General features: G+C 33.3%; 1 protein-coding gene across 1 annotated transcript in view; it reads left to right on the forward strand.

Moving 5' to 3' along the window:
- The window catches only part of chrna6 (cholinergic receptor, nicotinic, alpha 6), a 36,336-nt gene extending 24,116 nt beyond the window's left edge, over positions 1–12,220 (forward strand). Inside the window, exon 8 of the mRNA XM_031293613.2 lies at positions 10,582–12,220. Within this exon, the coding sequence (XP_031149473.1) occupies positions 10,582–10,707 (126 nt within the window). The 3' untranslated portion in view covers positions 10,708–12,220. The remainder of the gene's footprint in view (positions 1–10,581) is intronic.
- The last annotated feature ends 769 nt before the right edge of the window (positions 12,221–12,989 follow it).

Here is a 12,989-nt window from a genome sequence, read left to right on the forward strand (position 1 = left end):
TACCATGAAGTTTATTTTCAAATATGGAGGGATGTCAGATTTGACCACTGAGGACCATTAAAGGTCAAATCCAGGATTGCTGCCAGTCCCCCAGGTCCAATGTTCAAAAGCGCTTAATTTTTGAGTGTAGAAAAAGATTTAAGGTGACATTTTCAACTTAATTGGGGATTCCTATTGGTGATTGTTTTTAGATCGTCAATGTTTCCGACATACTATACTATAACTTTTAATGAATTTTTTTTGACAAACTATACTATGACTTTTTATGACTTTGGTCAGCATACTAGCCTATGATTTTTTCAAGACTTTTTTTGACATACCATAATATGACATTTTCATGACTTTTTCGACATACTATACAATGACTTTTTCATTACTTTTTTATGACATACTATACTATGACTTTTTCTGACTTTTTTAACATACTATACAATGACTTTTATCGAAATTCTATGACTTTTCATGAATTTTGTAACATACATACTATGACTTTTTCATTACTTTTTACGACATACTAAACAATGACTTTTTCTGACTTTTTTCAACATACTTTAGTATGATTTTCATTTAAATACTATACTCTTTCATGACTTTTCTACATAATAATATATTACTTTTTATGACATTTTCAACATGACTATGACTACTTTTTATTTGACATACTATGCTTTAACAAAAATCTTTGCCATAATATGCTACGACTTTTTATGACTTTTTCAACATACTATACTAGGACTTTTTTATGACTTTTTTCTAAATGCTATACAATGACTAAACTATGACTTTTTAAGACATTTTTTGACATACTATAGTATGCCTTTTTTGACATGCTATACTATGACTTTTTCATAGCTTTTTTCCTGACATTCTATACTATGACCTACTTTGCTATACTACATAGACTTTCTAATGACTTTTTTTTAGCCAAACTATACTATGGCTCTTTATGACTTTTTTTTCGACATACTATACTATGACTTTTTCGACATGCTATACTATGACTATCATATGACTTTTTTCGACATACAGTACAGAATATTAGCAGTGTGTTTAAAAAAGTGAATAATGCTCAAAATCCTTTAGAATAGCTTTTAATTCCATAATATCAATGCATTGGGAACACTGCACATTCAATTCCAAATCAAAACATTACCAAAATTTATCAAGTTTGTGTTATACCTTTACAGAAAGTGAAGAAAAGGAATATTAGGCTGTTCAAAAAAATAACAGTATTTGCATTTTTCTTTACAAACTCAAACATTTACCTTATAAACTGAAAAATGTCTCAAGGGTTTGCTTTACTTTGAATCACTGCACTAATATTTAGTTGCATAACCATTATTTCTGAGAACTGCTTCACATCTGTGTTGCATGGAGTCAACCAACTTCTGGCACCTGTAAACAGGTATTCCAGCCCAGGACGATTGAACTACATTCCACAATTCCTCTGCATTACTGGGTTTTGCCTCAGAAACAGCATTTTTGATGTCAACCCACAAGTTTTCTATGGGATTGAGGTCTGGGGATTGGGCTGGCCACTCCATAACATCAATCTTGTTCATCTGGTGTGTTTTGGGTCATTGTCTTGTTGAAAGACCCATTTCAAAGGCATTTCCTCTTCAGCATAAGGCAACATGACCTCTTCAAGTATTTTGATGTATTGAAACTGATCCATGATCCCTGGTATGCGATAAATAGGCCCAACACCACAGTATGAGAAACATCCCCATACTGTGGCTTGAATTCAGTGCATGGGGGTCGTCGGACAAACTGTCTGCGGCCCCTAGACCCAAAAAGAACAATTTTGCTCTCATCAGTCCACAGAATGTTGCTCCATTTCTCCTTTGGCCAGTTAATGTGTCCTTTGGCAAATTTCAACCTATTCAGTACGTCTTTTTTTCAGCAATGGGACTTTGCGGGGGCTTCTAGCTGATAGCTTTGCTTCACATAGCCTTCTTCTGATCGTAACAGTACTCACAGGTAACTTTAAGTCTTCTTTGATTTTCCTGGAGCTGATCATTGGTTGAGCCTTTGCCATTTTGGCTATTCTTCGATCCATCCGAATGGTAGTTGACCGTTTTTTCCCACGTCGTTCAGGCTTTGGATGCCATTTCAAGGCATTTGAAATCATTTTGGCTGAGCAGCCTATCATTTTCTGCACTTCTTTATATTTTTCCCCTCTCCAATCAACTTTTTAATCAAAGTCCGCTGTTCCTCAGAGCAATGTCTGGAACGACCCATTTTGCTGAGTATTTCAGTGTGAAATGTACTATAACCAGCATGCACAACATTTGCTTCCTTCCTTCCTTAAATATGGTCCATAATTGACAGCTGTTTCTTCACAGAATCAATCACCTCACTAACTGAACACAACACTGCTATTATTTTGAACATGCCCCTTTCAATTACAGATTCAATTACACAGAATGAGCAGCATGTATGTCATGACTGTTGGGTCTGTTGGTTTTCTATGACTCTACAACACTTACTGGTAAATTATTTGCCATGTAGAAATATCACTTCTACCAAAAAATTTGATTTATGAGGCTAGTGATGTTGGACTGCTATTATTTTGAACACAACTGTATAACTGTAACTATACTATGACTTTTTATGACATTTTTCGACATACTATACTATGACTTTTTATGACATTTTTCAACATGCTATACTATGACTTTTTTGTTTTTTTTCAACATACTATATTATGACTTCTTTCGACATGCTATACTATGACTTTCCTATGATTTTTTTTGACATACTACACATGACTTTCATATGACTTTTTTTGACATACTACACATGACTTTCATATGACTTTTTTCGACCTACTATATATAACTTTTTATGACATTTTTCAACATGCTGTACTATGACTTTTTCATGTTTTTTTCGACATACTATACTATGACTTTTTCGACATATTATACTATGATTTTTTTGACGTTATTCGACATACTATACTATTCATTTTTAAACATACTATACTATGACTTTCCTATAACTTTTTTGACATATTATACTATGATTTTTTTATGACTTTTTTAGACATGCTATGCTATGACTTTTTCAAGTTTTTTTTGACATAATTTACTATGACTTTTTTCGACATACTATAATATGACTTTTTTATGACTTTTTTTTACATGCTATACTCTGACCTACTTTGACTTTTTTCGTCAAACTATACTATGGCTCTTTATGATTTTTTTCAACATACTATACTATGAATTTTCGACGCACTATATTGTGACTTTTTCATGACTTTTTTCTAAATACTATACTATGACTTTTTTGACATACTATTATGACCCTGTCATTGTTTTCTTCGACATACTATACTATGACTTTTTCATTGTTTTATTCGACATACTATTCTATGAATTTTTTCGACACACTATAGAAGAAGACAAGAAGAATACATACGTTTCTTAATATAACTTTTTATACATGTAATAACTATGTACTGTAATCATAACTTTATTAATCCTGCAAGGAGAAATCATTTTGTTAGTTGTTAGTTACACACAGACCTGAAATAAACACATAAAAAGAACCTACACATGCAAAACTGGAGAGGGCAAGGACCCCGAGCAGCTTCGAGGTGATGACATGGCACTTCTCCAGCTACTAGTCCACTTGGTCCATGCGGAGACTTGAACCAGTGACCCTCCGATTCTCAAGCCAAGTCGAGTTTTTTTGACATTTTTCCACATACTCTATTATGACTTTATCATAGCTTTTTTCAACATACTATACTACGACTTTAATGACATTTATCGACATACTAGACTATGACTAAGACTATGACTTTTTCGTCATACTATACTATGAGTTTTTCGACATAAAAAAATATGACTTTTTTATGACTTTTTTCGACATACTATACTATGACTTTTTCAACATACTTTGACATACTATAATATTATATATTATATATTTTTAATTACCTTTTTGGCCAAACTATACAATGGCTCTTTTTGACTTTTTCGACATACTATAGTATGACTTCCTCATGACTTTTTTTGACTTACTATACTATGACTTTTTTATTGCCTTTTTTCGACATACTATACTATTATTTTTTCAACACAATATAGAAGAAGACAAGAAGAAGACATACTTTATTCACGTCTCAACTTTATAACAATGTAATAACTATATATGTAATCATAACTTTTTTAATCCTGCATGTGGGAAATCATTTTTTTTACTGTGTTCTTAGTTACACACAGGCCTGAAATACACACATTAACAGAACCTACGCAAGCAAAAATAAAGAGGGCCCTGAGCAGGTGAAATGACACTTCTCCAGCTATCAGTCCACTTGGTCCATGCAGAGGGTTGAACCAGTGACCCTCCAATTCTCAGAATCAGAAATACTTTAATAATCCCAGGGGGAAATTATTAATGTTACAAACTCCAGATTTACAAACAACATATATTATACAGACAACATATATATTAGGAACAGAATATAAATATATATATAAAAAAAAAATATATATATATATATATATATATATATATATATATAGAAGAACAAATGTACAACAAACAAATTTCCAAATTTAAAACAAATATACAGTTGTAATATATAAAAGATCAAATGTACAGTATTAATGTGCAAAGAGTGCAAAAAAAAGTGATTGTCTATGTTTGAGATGATTACTGAGAGGGGGTGTTTGACTCTCCAAGGGAGGCGTTGTAAAGTTTAATGACCACAGGCAGGAACGATTTCCTGTTGCGCTCTGTGGTGCATCTGGGTGAGAGGAGTCTTCTGCTGAAGGTGCTCCTCTGCTGGGCCAGTGTGTCGTAGAGAGGGTGTGAGACATTATCCAAGATGGACTGAAGCCTGGACAGCATCCTCCTCTCAGCCACGGTCGTCAGTGTGTCCAGCTCCTCCCCCACGACATCACCAGCCCTCCTGATCAGTTTGTTCAGTCTGTTGGTGTCTGCGACCTTCATCCCACTGCCCCAGCATTTGACAGCGAAGAAGATAGCACTGGCCACAACAGACTGATAGAACAAAAGCCAAGTCCTTACCCTCTAGGCTAAAGCTGTCACTTTCTTCATGAATATTTTCAACATCCTATACTTCGAATTTTTGTTTTTTTTAACATACTATACTATGACTTTAAATGATTTCTTTTCCCGACATACTATACTATGACTTTATAGACATACTATACTGTCTTTTTTATTACTTTTTTTCGACATACTATGACTGTCCTATGACTTTTTAAACATATAATACTATGACTTTTTTATGACTTTTTCATGTTTATTTTCCGACATACTATACTATGACTTTTTCGACATACTATAGTATGACTTTTTCATATTTTTTCCCGACATACTATACTATGACTTTTCATGACATTTTTCCCCATACTATACTATGACTTTCCTATGACTTTTTTTGACATGCTCTACTATGACGTTTTCACGTTTTTTTCGACATACTATACTATGACTTTTTCTGACTTTATTCGACATACTATACTATGACTATGACTTTATGATTTTATAAAGTCATAGTACAGTATGTTACTGTACTATGACTTTTTCATGACATTTTTTGACATACTATTCTATGACTTTCCTATGACTTTTTTCGACATACTTTCCTTTGACTATTTCCTATTACTTTCAAGATACAATACTATGATTTTTTAATAATTTTTTTCGACATGCTATACTATGACTTTTTTGACATACTATAGTATGACTTTCCTATGACTTTTTTCGACATGCTATACTATGACTTTTTCATGACTTTTTTTGACAAACTATACTTTGACTTTTTCAACATACTATACTATTACTTTTTATTACTTTTTTAACATACTATACTATGAGTTTTTATTACTTTTTCCGACATACTATACTATGACTTTTCATGACGTCTTTCAACATACTGTACTATAACTTATTCATGACTTTTCAACATACTATACTATGACTTTTTTCGACATGCTATACTATGACCTTTTGTCATACTATACTTAGACTTTTTATGACTTTTTTTGACATAGTATACTATAACTTTTTTGAAATACAAAACAATTACTTTTTCATGACTTTTTTATGACATACTATACTATGACTTTTTTATTTTTTCAACATATTATACAATGACCTTTTTCAACATACTATACTATGATTTTATTCAACATACTTTACCATGACTTTTTATAACTTTTTCCGACTTTTTTCGACATGCTAGATTTTTTTTATAACTTTTAAAACATACTTCACAATGACATTTTTCGACAAACTGTACTATGACTTTTTCATGACTTTTTTGACTTTCTACTCTATGACTTTTTATAATTTTTTACAATATACTATGACTGTTTTATGACCTTTTTAAACATATAATACTATGACTTTTTTATGACTTTTTCATGTTTATTTTCCGACATACTATACTATGACTTTTTCGACATACTATAGTATGACTTTTTCATATTTTTTCCCGACATACTATACTATGACTTTTCATGACATTTTTCCCCATACTATACTATGACTTTCCTATGACTTTTTTTGACATGCTCTACTATGACGTTTTCACGTTTTTTTCGACATACTATACTATGACTTTTTCTGACTTTATTCGACATACTATACTATGACTATGACTTTATGATTTTATAAAGTCATAGTACAGTATGTTACTGTACTATGACTTTTTCATGACATTTTTTGACATACTATTCTATGACTTTCCTATGACTTTTTTCGACATACTTTCCTTTGACTATTTCCTATTACTTTCAAGATACAATACTATGATTTTTTAATAATTTTTTTCGACATGCTATACTATGACTTTTTTGACATACTATAGTATGACTTTCCTATGACTTTTTTCGACATGCTATACTATGACTTTTTCATGACTTTTTTTGACAAACTATACTTTGACTTTTTCAACATACTATACTATTACTTTTTATTACTTTTTTAACATACTATACTATGAGTTTTTATTACTTTTTCCGACATACTATACTATGACTTTTCATGACGTCTTTCAACATACTGTACTATAACTTATTCATGACTTTTCAACATACTATACTATGACTTTTTTCGACATGCTATACTATGACCTTTTGTCATACTATACTTAGACTTTTTATGACTTTTTTTGACATAGTATACTATAACTTTTTTGAAATACAAAACAATTACTTTTTCATGACTTTTTTATGACATACTATACTATGACTTTTTTATTTTTTCAACATATTATACAATGACCTTTTTCAACATACTATACTATGATTTTATTCAACATACTTTACCATGACTTTTTATAACTTTTTCCGACTTTTTTCGACATGCTAGATTTTTTTTATAACTTTTAAAACATACTTCACAATGACATTTTTCGACAAACTGTACTATGACTTTTTCATGACTTTTTTGACTTTCTACTCTATGACTTTTTATAATTTTTTACAATATACTATGACTGTTTTATGACCTTTTTAGACATACTATACTTTTTCATTACTTTTGTCGACATACAATATACTTTGACATTTGTTTTCTATACTATGACTTTTTTTGACATACTATAATACAACATTTTCATAACTTTATTGATATGCAATAATATGGCTTTTTTCAACATACTATACTTTGACTTTTCCTTGACTTTTTACGGCATACTAAACTATGACTTTTTCATAACTTTTTTCGTCTTACTATGCTATGACTTTTTAAACATTATATACTATGACTTTTTTCGCCATACTATATGATGCCTTATATGATGCCTTATATGACTTCTTTCGACTTTTTTGAAACACTATGCTATTACTTTTTAATGACTTTTTTGAAATACTATAATTTTTTCACCAAACCATACTTGGATATTTATGACTTTTTTCGACATACTATACTATGACTTTTTATGACATATTATACTATGACTTTTTATGACTTTTTTCAACATACTTCTATACGGTGGCCGACAGGGGCAAACACCCTGCAACTTAAGAAAACACACGCAAATAGACAAAACACAAGCAAATTAAGAAAACATCTTCATTAATTTGACAACACATGTGCAGCATTCAGCAAACGCACTGCAAATACCACAACACAACCAAATACATAAACGCGCTGCAAATAAAAAACGATGCAAAAAGAAAAGCACGCAAACCCCGAAAAACGAAACGATGCGAAAAGAAAATCAACTTCATTAATTTGACAACACATGCGCAGCATTCAGCAAACGCACTGCAAATATACACAACACAACCAAATACATAAACGCGCTGCAAAGACACACAACACAACCAAATAGATAAACGCGCTGCAAATATGAAATGATGCAAAAAGAAAAGCTCACAAACCCAGAAAACAAATGCAACAAAAAAACGCAGCATCCAGATTACACAACGGAAGTTCTCCAGGCCTCTAGAGGGAGCAGCTAGTGGAACAGCTGGATTTTCGATCCCACGGGAAGGGAGGGAGGGAGGGAGGGGGAGAGAGAGAGAGAGAGAGAGAGAGAGAGAGAGAGAGAGAGAGAGAGAGAGAAACTGCATAGACTGTAAATATTAAGTCTATGTTTGAGATATGTTTTCTCTCGTTTGGTGGGTGTGTCTCGGCTCAGGTCACAGATTATACTCAATCAGCTGAGACGTCTGTAAACTCGTGGTGATAAAACATTTAAAACTGCATCAGCGTTTAACGTTGACGTTTGTTTAAGACATATGAGAGGGTTTAATTTCGAGGTCCGAAATGACTGAAGTAGGCTATAGGCCTCCTCAAGTGTAATATTGTGATTATACAACAACGGTTACCAACAAAATAAGAGATTAATCTGTATTCATATTATGGAGCAATTCGCTCTTGAAATACAAAAAACAGACAGGATTTCTAGTCCCTCCCTGTTTAGTAAACCAGCCAGTTTACCGTGGGATTTATCAAACTGAATAAATCCCGCTCGCACATAAACACAAAACTGCTTTGCTAACTCCATCGTGTTGTAAGTAAGACATCTGCTGATTCATTAGCATGATTGCCGTACTGTTTAGTTCAAAAACATCCAAAACACGAAAGTACGAAGACATAGGGACCAGACGCCAGCTTTTATTTTGAAAAGCCGAAGCTCGGGGACGGCACCAGCCGGGAGAGCATGAGACGGGAGCATAGACTGTATATTAATAATATATTATCCTATTAATAATAATAATAATAATAATAATAATAATAATAATAATAATAATAATATGAATTTAATATCGGTTAATAACGGTCGAAAATCCAGCTGTTCCACTAGCTGCTCCCCCTAGAGGTCTGGAGAACTTCCGTTGTGTAATCAGGATGCTGCGTTTTTTTGTTGCATTTGTTTTCTGGGTTTGTGTGCTTTTCTTTTTGCATCGTTTCATATTTGCAGCGCGTTTATCTATTTGGTTGTGTTGTGTGTCTTTGCAGCGCGTTTATGTATTTGGTTGTGTTGTGTGTCTTTGCAGTGCGTTTATGTATTTGGTTGTGTTGTGTGTATTTGCAGTGCGTTTGCTGAATGCTGCGCATGTGTTGTCAAATTAATGAAGTTCTTTTTCTTTTTGCATCGCTTCTTTTTTCGGGGTTTGCGTGCTTTTCTTTTTGCATCGTTTTTTATTTGCAGCGCGTTTATGTATTTGGTTGTGTTGTGTGTATTTGCAGTGCGTTTGCTGAATGCTGCGCATGTGTTGTCAAATTAATGAAGTTGTTTTCTTAATTTGCTTGTGTTTTGTCTATTTGCATGTGTTTTCTTAAGTTGCAGGGTGTCTGCCCCTGTCGGCCACCGTACTTCTATACTTCTAGAAGAAGACGACATACTTTCTTAATACGTTTTAACAATATAATAACTATATACTGCATTCATAACGTTATTAAAGCATTAGTTAATGTATTGTATTTTTGAATTTAATAACAACAACAATAATATCCTTCTTTTGTGCTTTCATATTGTAAATCCAATTTGACTATTTTGAGCTTTGCTATTTTAAGAAAAACAAAACTTTTGGATTAAGTCACATATGAAATAGAATATTCCAGTGTTTCTAAACTTCATATAAACTTAGAGCTGCTCATTGAAAGCAAACACACAACAAGCGTGTTGATGCATAATGTAGGCTATTTATGCAAAAACACAGCAGCGCTGGCCTGGGGGAGCTGTATTGTGATTCTGGGCAGCATTGGTGCAGATCCTAACCTGCTCTATAAGTTAACAATAGTGTAAGTTAGAACCAAATCATTTTAGATGTGAGCCGAGAGCTCTGCCTCCTCTCTTTCTCTGTTATGAATAAAGTGGGTGAAATCTCCCAATGGGGAGAAGCAGCCTTTGATATGTAAAACTCCTGGCTCAATCAGCTTTGTCAAAATGCCTTTCGCTTATTTTGACGCTGTGGTTTGAATGTGATTATCATAGAAATTTGCTCATGTTTAAATCATGTATCAGTTTTACGTTGGCTTACAGTCTCTGTTCACTTTTCATCTTTCATTTTTCACCACTGACACTTTCCTCTATCTTCTCACACTTGTTGTTTTGTCCCCTCCCTCTCTCCCTCACAGGTGGAGGATGACTGGAAGTACGTTGCTATGGTGATCGATAGAATCTTCCTTTGGGTGTTTGTGACCGTGTGCGTCGTGGGTACCGTGGGCCTCTTCCTCCAGCCGCTTTGTGGCTTTGTCTCCTAACTGACAATCGATCAGGGTTCACTGTCGCCCTGTGTAGACCAATCATGAACAAGGGACTAACTCTCAGTTCACAGTTGACCAATCAGAATACAGAGTTTTGAGTCCTAAAGCACTACTTGGTGTGCTGGTTTTACTTCTTGCCTATTGCAGAGAACAGTAATATAGAAACAGTGAAGTTGAGAAAAAGGGTTTCATATTTTAAGATTGGCTGGTAAACTGCGTAACTGATACATAATGCCTTCATTTTATGCCTTTTAAGAATGCTTATTTTACTGTATCTGCACTCTGCCTTTGGATAATCTTAATGATATCAGTTGGATAACACGATATCTACAAAGTGGAACACACTTTGTAGATAGCTTTCTTGACTATTCGAACATTTAATAATAAAGTGAACTTTATTTTATTTAGTTGCAATTCATAGTTAACGGGAATAAAATGTATCTCTGTTTTGTTTCCCAGTATGTGTAACATGGTATAGAGCCCTAGCCAGAAATATATGCAGTTGCTGTGTTATTTTTCTTCTTTTTTTCCTAAATTTTACATGCTGTCTTCCCTGAAATTATTTCTATTGCATAATAAAAAAGGTCTTACGGTAACTGAAATTTGAACCAAATATTTCGTTGCTGTGTTTTAGCCTTGTAGTGTTGATTCCTGCAAGAGGTAAGTTTGGCTAGGATCAAAACTTGGCACATCCAGTAGTCCTTCAGGACTGGAACCTGAGAATTAACATCCAACAGATGTAAGTGAACTGGGAACTTTCCACATCCAGTAGACTTGACACAAACTCTCTACCACTCTGAACTCAATTCTGCAGCAGCCAGTTAACTCTCTCCCCCTTGAGCTGACTGATGACTGTCATACCTGCTCCCCAGTCTGATTCAACAAGCTGCTCACTGTCAGAACCAATCGCCAATCACTGCTTTTTTGTGTCATTTACAATCAGAGTTCTGATTTCTGGCACACTTGGCAGCGCTTATAACAAATAAGGGCAGGCTGTTCTTCTTTTTTGTAATTAGAAACCATGTGTTTATAAATGTTCTCTCTGATTCATTTTCCAAGAGGTAATTGGTTAGCCTGGTAAATACTGGATTAAATGCTACTTGATTAGTTGCTCCTAAAATAGCATTACATCTTTTAATTCATTAGAGGATTCTATCATCCAATTTAATGGCTATTAATTTAATCTTTTTTTTTTTCTTGTCACTTCTGATTAAGTTTATAATTAAGACCAAACATACAACGCAAGAAACATGCATGTCAGACAGTTTAATTGCTTTGACCACAAATGTTGTTGTTTGATTACAGTACTATAAAGGTACTGCTTAATGTATTCCATTTTATTTTATCCCGATACTTTTTGGTTATATGATGAAGAAATGCACAACTCATGCTGAAGGGAGCAAACATGTTTGTAAAAATGATTTTTGCCTTTCCTTTGTCTTTGAACTTAAAATAAATGCAATATTTGTTCAAATAAAGTTAATAGCATTTGCTTGTAAAGGTTTTAAAATGTGCAACTTAAAAAAATCAATAACTACCTTGTGAAGGACATTAAACATAAACATTTTACATGCACATACACACAGACACAGGGGGATTGCTTTGTTATTTTTGTTGCCATTATGCACAAACACAGCCACCAGAGGTATAATTAAGCCTCCAGTTGCAAAGTCTAATTAAAATTCAGACATGTTATTGCTATTCAGACATAATTTTGGTGTTAAGATAAAATGCATTATTACGCATGACATTGCCACACAATCACAAATATCTATCAGAGGGTCAATCTCCCAGCTGTAGAGTACATGTTGAGAGTCAGTTGTTGCAGGTTGTGTCTGTAATTCTTGAATATACATATTTTAGAACATATGATTTATATTTACAGTTGCACTCCTGGCTTTTGTTTCAGAGTATTTATATTTGGACTACACGTGCAAATAGTATAGTATATATATATATGTGTAAAATACATATATTATATATTTAGTAATATAGTATCTCTAAGCTCTCTCTTCTTATCTACAAATTAGTACTTTTGGTATGAGGCATAGCCCATGGTTTGCTATAAGCCCATTGGTTTCAATTAAGGGAATGATACATATTCTCCCGACTTTGTGGCAACAGTTTGGGGAAGCTGCTTTCCTGTTTTGACATCACAATCTCCTCATGCACCCAAAAAGAAATGGTTTCCTAGTTTGTTATCGAATAACTTGACTGGCCTGCACAGAGAGTTTGTATTCCAACTGATTTTGTCAATAACTGATGTGTAATTCAAATAA

Source organism: Sander lucioperca, chromosome 4 (genome assembly GCF_008315115.2).
Source record: "Sander lucioperca isolate FBNREF2018 chromosome 4, SLUC_FBN_1.2, whole genome shotgun sequence".
NCBI lineage: Eukaryota > Metazoa > Chordata > Actinopteri > Perciformes > Percidae > Sander > Sander lucioperca.